Below are 7,863 nucleotides of genomic sequence, written 5' to 3' on the forward strand. Positions count from 1 at the left end.
ACAAGGACACCTTGAGTGTTGTATACCCCCTCCTGGTTTAAGGGGGACAGGGACGATACGTACGAAAAAGGGGAAAAGAAGATGGAAGACAGGAGGAAGAAAAAGGAATGGAGAGGGAGCGAGAAAGCAGCAGCAGGGGAGGAGAACGTAGCAGGATAATCGCGTCGCACTCATGAACATCCTGCACCTCCTGTTGTTGTATAGAAGAGAGAGGGGGATACGCGAGCCAGCAGAGCAGATGCCCAACCAGTGATTGGTCGATGGCCCGCGACCGACCGTCCCCTATTGGCGTGTAGCGCGGGGCCCGCGGGCCTGTATTGGTCAGGCAGCACGTGCGGGCCACCTGCACCTAATTGGTGGGGAGAACTGTTATAAAAGGCCCTGACGCACCCCCCTGTCAGTCAGAGAACGGTTTGCAGCCGAACCGTTTCCATAGTTAAGTAAGGGTTCTTATGTCCCTTCGAACATCGTACCCTCGAATTCACCCGCTTATCGTTCGTTCCTTTTTTTCCTTCTTTTCTTATCTTCACCCCCTTACCTCTTCCTGTATACCGTTTCTGTATCGTTCGTTAATTGGAACACATTTAATCACGGTGTTCGATCGAACAGTCAAGTTCAGTTTAGTCTCGACGAGCGTATAGTGAACATCGATATTACGTTGCCGAAGAGCGTCGTTCGTATGTTCGCTACGAAAAAGTGGATTTCATCAGCGAACGAAAGAAAGAGGACTGTTTTGTTATCGGTTATATGTGCGTCGCAGTGCAGTGATCACGTACCCCAGGATTATTTTGACAGTTTGTACTTGGTGTGATCTGTGCCGAGCAATCGAGAACAATTGGATTAATACCGCGGTGATACGGCTTCGCAGTGCCCAGTACCTGCGAACAGCCGACGCAAATCTTCTAACAGTGCGGATATCGATAAAAAGTGATCAAAATGTTGGTCGAAGAAACACCGAGGAGCTTCGTCAAGAAGAACAACAATTACAGCCACTGTCCGCTGAAAAAGCGGCCAGTGCATGTCCTGCCAGCAGAAGAAGTTCCGGAAGAAATTAAAGGTGAGTGTTGATTATTTCAACTCGTTCTCCGATATCGCCCCTCCTTTTCGATATTTCCATCGTCGAAAAATCAATTTAGCCTTTGAACTTTGCTTCTCTTGCAAATCCTATCGACGAAAATAGTCTTTCGTCTAAGACGAAATATCTTCAAAATCCTACGCACATTAAAAAGAATCAATCGTCTAAAACGAAGTTTCCCTTTCTCTTTTCCAGAAAGGATCATTGACGTCGTGATGGACGATATCCCCGAGCCGGAGAACCTGAGCACAAAGCCGCAGGATCTGAGTAAAACGGCGGAGCGGCATCAGCAGCAACAGGAACCGGAGCAACGCGTCTCCAGGTCTCCTTCGCCGGTTATCAAAACGTCCTTGTCGCCTCCATTGATAACCAGGCCTGTCTCTCCAACGATGCACAATCACGTGCACCCTGTGCATCACATCCATCATCATCACTATCCAACGAAAGCGATCACGCCGCCGGTAGGCATCGCACCGATCCATCTCGTGGCGAAGAAGGCGCGAGTGGAAGTGATTCAGCACGATAATTCGTCATCGACGGCGGTGACAGCCACATCGGCGCCGTTGCATTTCATGGCGAGCAAGGCACCGTTGGAACCCTTAAACTTGAACACACCGGTCGAGCCATTGGCGCATTACGCGACTCCAGCTTGGATTCGAGCAGCTCCGCTCTATCCGCCACACTATTTGCCATATCCGACGGCTTATCATCATTACCACCACGCGGGAACAGAGTTGTATCCGTCCTATCCGATACCGGCGTACCCTCACTCGTCACCAGAGCATCATCCATCGATTTCTCCGCCACCGCATGGTGCACTAACCTGTCCAACAATTCAAAGACCGATCGCAAGGAGTTACGCTCATTGGGCCAGTCCTGACCACTGTGGCTTGTCACCGACGAGTTCCTTAAGCTCTGGATCGCTCAGGTCGCCTCCACCAGTTACACCCGAAGATTTATCTTCGCCTGGAAGCGACAGCGGAAGATCGTCCGCTGGAAGTACATCGACAAGCTCGACAATAGCGAATCCGAAAATCGAAAAAACCGGAGTGTCCAGTGGTGGTTCCACGACGTCCTTATCCTCGTCTTCGTCCTCGTCCTCGTCCTCCTCGTCGACAACGTCACCCAGGTACCAATGTCCCGATTGTGGCAAATCCTATTCGACGTACTCCGGCCTGTCGAAGCATCAACAATTTCACTGCGCGGCGGCCGAGGGACAGGCGAAAAAATCCTTCTCGTGCAAATACTGCGACAAAGTGTACGTCAGCCTGGGCGCGTTGAAGATGCACATCAGGACGCACACGTTACCTTGCAAGTGCCATCTCTGCGGGAAGGCGTTCTCCAGGCCGTGGCTGCTTCAAGGGCACATCAGAACGCACACGGGAGAGAAGCCCTTCAGCTGTCAGCACTGCAAGCGAGCCTTTGCCGACAGGAGCAACCTCAGGGCGCATCTACAGACGCACAGTGACGTGAAGAAGTACTCGTGCACATCGTGCAGCAAAACCTTCAGCAGAATGTCGCTGTTGACGAAACACCAGGAGGGTGGCTGCCCCGGTGTCGCTGTTCCCATGGGTTATGGTTGTTAAAAATATTTTCGAAGAAGAAAATACGGTGTGATCGCCCCGAGATAAGGAGTCTTTCGATTCCTTCGACACGTTCCTTTATTAAATATCTAGTACTTTGTTAAACGGTTCAATTGATGAAGTGCCTTACGCGTTGATCGGAGTACAAACGAGTTAATATGATTAAGTAGAAGGACCAGAAAAATTATCGCAGGCTTTGGTTTCTCGGTGAATCGTATTAGCTTGACTGAGATTAAGAGACAGATATATCGAGTACCTGGATTTCGATTAAAATTCATGCCCGTGGACAGCGCCGTGAATTTTAAACGAGATCATCGATACGACACATCGCGCCGAGAAACTGGACCCAGACTTTATAGAACGACGACGTGTTCTCTGGGAGGTTCATGGAGAGAGAAATCGGATCGATTGCCGGTTTCAAAACTTTTCTGTTTTAAAAAAGATAGTTGTGCGTTTCTTATTTCCTTCTCCTCCCGTTCCTTCGTCGTCTTATTGTAAATAGTTTCGACGTGTGCGTGTGACAATCAGCGAGAATAGGAGCGTTTACGAAACTGTACTTAGATAATCCTAAAAAGAGAGAAAGAGAGAGAGCGTGTGTGTGTGCCCTTCGAAGAAATTTTGCCGAAGATAAGCAGGAAACGGTTGCTGAAGAGTCGATGCAGCCGCTTGAAGCGGTCCCGTGAAGCTATCGTGCCATCTTCGTTTTTTTTTCTATTTCCTATTTTTTTTTTTTTTTTTTTGTTTCTTCATAATTTCCGTCTTCGATCGATTCGAGCGGACGTACACGCGATAAACGTGATTTTTCGAAATCGAAGAAAACGCTTGTTCGTTGATGGAATCGTCAATCGTTTGCTTTTTCTTTTTCTGTTTAATATCGTTCGATATGAAAAAAAAAAAAAAAGATAAAAATAAAGTAGGAAAGAAAGGTGTGGATCGTTCGAATAATCGTGTGTACTGTGCATCAAAGTGCCATTTTCAAGATCGTGTGCCACGTGCGTCGATTGTAAATAATTGAACGATTCGCTGTCAAGGCACGCATGAAACGAAGTATTATAATTCGCCATAATACAGAACGGAACGAGATAAAAGAAAGATATTTAATTTGCTGGTACCGGAATACGTTCTTATTCTTGTTGTCATTTCGATAACACTCGGAATTAGATAGAATGAGAGCGAACGTACTATGGTAGTGAATGCGGCACAGAGAGAGGGAGAGAGAGAGAGAGAGAGAGAGAGAGAGCGAGCTTACATTTTATACTTCATTTTGCCTTTCGTTTTTTGTATTTTTTTCTTTGCGTTTTCTTTCTTCGTAAATCACTGTTAGTTACTCGAAGAAACTAGTCACTGCATAATATATATATTATATATATATATATATATATCTATATATAATTGAACAAGGAAAAGAAACTAGAGGCTCGCTGCGAGGTGAATTACTCCGACCGGTCTTTTGATGTTCTTCGTAGAGCAGTCACACGAAAAAGATTATGTAACTAAACGATGAAGTCGTCATCCGATAGATTCTTTTCTTATTTTTCTCCCATGTGGCAAATATATTCGTATAAAAGCAAGAGGAAGTAGAAAAATGACGAACTCAAAGCGAGTAACACTCTTTCTAGTTTTTGCAAAAAAAAAAAAAAAAAAAAAAATAAACTACTATTTGAGATGCAGATATCATCTATATATAGAGATATTTTATACAAAATAAATTACTTGGATTTTAAAACCTCATAAAAATCTTCTATTTTTTTTTTTTTCAAACCTAATACTCACAACAACCATCCCATTCGATATTAAAATATTCAGTAAATTACTTTTCAAATTTCAAAACGTGTAGTATACAAGTCCTTTATGTTATCGAGAGAATAAGAAGAATATTATTCGTTTCATTATTAAAAATACTCAGGCACAATTAACGAACGCGATAAACAAATGAAAACTTGTTTCACTCCCAAAACCTTACAACGATTAATTTACTTCGGATATTTTGTACGTATATTTCTGCATATCATCTACATATTTAAATGTCCAATAAATAACTTATTACTAATTGCAATTCCTTCGCACTATCGCGTATATCTATCTCGTACAATGACATTCGTTTCATTATCACAGATACCCATGCAAATTTATATTTTTATAAACACGATCGAATAAAAATTCGTTTCGCTCTTTAAACGTTACAATCATTAATCAACTTTGCAGATCTTATATCTATATTTCTGCATATTATCCGCGCATTAATATTTCCCGTAAATAACGCATTCTCTAAAATAAAGAGCAGAACCCTTCGTTCGCAACACCTAAGCTATCAAGCGACTATAATCTTAAAGAGAAACGAACGTGCACACCAGACTCTCGTTGTCGTGTAATTAATGAAAGTTCACCTGAGGTTTCGATAAGGAATCAGTCGTTCCAAAATATTATATATGCCGCACGATTCGAGCGCAAGAAGGCAGCGAGATGTAATCTCGGCGGACACCTCGAATATCGCAACGAGCTCGTTATCAGCGCGAGCGCTCGCCGAACGACGCATAACTTTCGTCGACGTGCATAATAATGCGCTTTGTCTTTCGACAAACAACGACCACGCGGCTTGCTTTATCTCTCCATCCGTACTACGATCGGGTCCCGATCGGTCGTTGCTGCTCGTCGAAGTATAAGCAGAGCCTCGGGGTCCCCTGTGGCTCTGATAAAAGTAATTGTTGCTAGCCAGTGCTGGCTTCGAGACGAATCGATTCGATTCGATTCGATTCGAGGTAAGATCCGACGGACAACCGAAGCCAGCCACAGCTAAATATCCAGCGTACCGGCACGGCGAACCTACGAAGTAATTACATTCCGCCAGGCGACAGATTTGCCGCGTTAACGATAGATAAATCTATCCAGTTAGCGTAGCCGACTTTTTCTCCCGTTCAACGTGCCTGACCACCAGCCGTGATACTCGAAAGTCGTTCTTTTTAAACGTTTCTCGCTGGAAATGTCAGGTTCAAACGAAATAACCACTCGTGCCTCTGTGGTTTTCACGAAAAACTTCCACATATTTGTACTTACGTTGTGAAATCCTTGGAACGTCCAGTCTTTTTACTGGGATTTTTGTCGAATTTTATGGTCTATCTGGGAATCCATGGTATATATGAATAAGGTAGATTATTCCCGTAAAATTCACTTAGTGTTTCAGATTTCACGATTTTTGAACAAAAAGTGGAATATTTCCGACGAGAAGAATGATATATCTGCGACGGTAAAAGAGTTTGCACTTGCTTTATTTGAAAATTTGTAATACAAGGGGAAGCGATCTTCTCGTTACGGTAACTGAAATAAAATTAATTTCTTACAAAGGTATTCGTAAATAATTTTCATTCTAGAATCGATGCTGAAAGTTGCAGCTGAAACGAGTTATGAAACCTGTAGGAAATGAAACTTTTGTTCGCAATGCAGTATCGATTCACAAAATTCAACTTAACGATGCTCAAACAAAATAAATGAATGATTTTAGTCAGGATGCATGTCCATTTACCGCTGCTGTAAGTAAACGAGGAAAGGCTTTCACGAGCGGCACGAGCTATCAGCTTCTTCCTTTGGGTCATTCACGCGTTCATTCATACGCGTTAGCAGAGCGTACAAAAGTCTTTTAGCGAAGCAAACAACATATGGCGAGCAAACGCGTGTTCCAAACGCGTTCAATTCATTGGCAAGCAACGGGCTACCTGCCCCGCGTATTAAATCCCACGCGCTTTTGCCACGTACCAGCAATTGAATCACCGTTGCCTGCCTCTGATCCAGCTTTTTGTCCGGGAGTCTCGCCCATATGGGTGTGCTAAATCACACAACGATTTTCTGATTCCCCTTAGTCACACTGTGTCGCGTCGTTAAACACTTATTTCTAAAGACTACTTATTAAACTTCCGTTTAGGCCCGTTGCTCTACCGATCGTTGATATTAGAAATTGGTCGATTAGATCAACGAAAGGACAACTGCAAAGATTTTAATTTTATTTTACGATCTTTATAGGACTTTTATTATCTCAAATTCCTCTGAAAGAAAGACATTTTTGTGGAGAAATAATGAATCGTAAATATACGTGTATAGCGAGAAATAAAAACGAGTATACACCGTGAAGGCGTGAAATTTATTCAAAACCTCTTTCACACATGAATTGAAACCTGATTGAAGACATATAAACTATGAAATATAAATATAAATTACTATATTATATTATATTCGGAACCCGGCTTCAAATCTCGGCATTCGTGGTCCGATCTTTTTTCCACGATTCTTAAATGAGAAGAAAATGCAGCAGTACCTCAGCAGCGATATTTAATATAATTATTATTTAATATAATATATATATATTAATAAAATTAATTAATTAATAAAATTAATTAATTAATAAAATTGTACATTATATAAATAAATATAAATATAAATTAACAGTAAAAATCATAGATAGGTGAGTATCGTAGGAACCTTGTTTGCGTAAAATTTATCTTTAACAAAGTCTATATTTCGTATGTGCGATCAGCATTACGCTTCACTCACGCTATCTTAAGACGTTCAGGTAATTTTTGAATACGGTTTGTGTACACAGTCCGTTCGCCCGTTTGTTGTCACGAAAAGGGATGACCTTATCGCAAAGTGCAAAGGTCTACTTGCCACATCGATGAAATAAACTCATTCATTATCTTACACTTTTGTATATAGAATTCTTCCGCTTGGCATATTTTTGCCGGATGTCTTGGGAAAAACATAAACATGTTTACCGATACTGGCAGACTCACTAGTTCATTCTGACAAATATTCTATCCCTGCAGTGTACAATGTATGCATACTCGTTGTTCAATATAGTTTTCCTTCATTTGCTCTGGCTGTATTTAATTATTTACATTCAATTTTGAGCCCAAATGAAGGAAAGATAGGCAAATTAATTTTCAATCGCATCGCATTGACCTGTAAGTTGTAATCTGACGTTTCAATGTAAAATAATTTCGATAAGCTGCTCTAATAAAGAATAAAAATAAAAGAAAGGAAAGGAAAGAAGGAGAAATTTTAGGGTATCTGAATCGAAGCTCGAGTTGAAGTAGTAGTTTGTCTCTAATTCCTCGAGACAAAATTGTTATTTGGACGGATTCACGAGGCGCCAAACACGGCGGTGAAAGTCAAAGGTGGGCGGAAGCGACTTGTCGCGCGCTCGCTTCGCAACCA

General features: G+C 42.2%; 1 protein-coding gene across 1 annotated transcript; it reads left to right on the forward strand.

Annotated features, from left to right (window-relative positions):
- The first annotated feature begins 430 nt into the window (after positions 1 to 430).
- LOC122574476 (protein escargot-like) lies at positions 431 to 4,080 on the forward strand. The gene is made up of 2 exons (XM_043742129.1): positions 431 to 1,057; positions 1,271 to 4,080. The coding sequence occupies exons 1-2, from the start codon at positions 937 to 939 to the stop codon at positions 2,659 to 2,661; spliced, it is 1,512 nt and encodes a 503-aa protein (XP_043598064.1). The 5' UTR covers positions 431 to 936; the 3' UTR covers positions 2,662 to 4,080.
- The last annotated feature ends 3,783 nt before the right edge of the window (positions 4,081 to 7,863 follow it).

Source organism: Bombus pyrosoma, linkage group LG13 (assembly GCF_014825855.1).
Source record: "Bombus pyrosoma isolate SC7728 linkage group LG13, ASM1482585v1, whole genome shotgun sequence".
Taxonomy (NCBI): domain Eukaryota; kingdom Metazoa; phylum Arthropoda; class Insecta; order Hymenoptera; family Apidae; genus Bombus; species Bombus pyrosoma.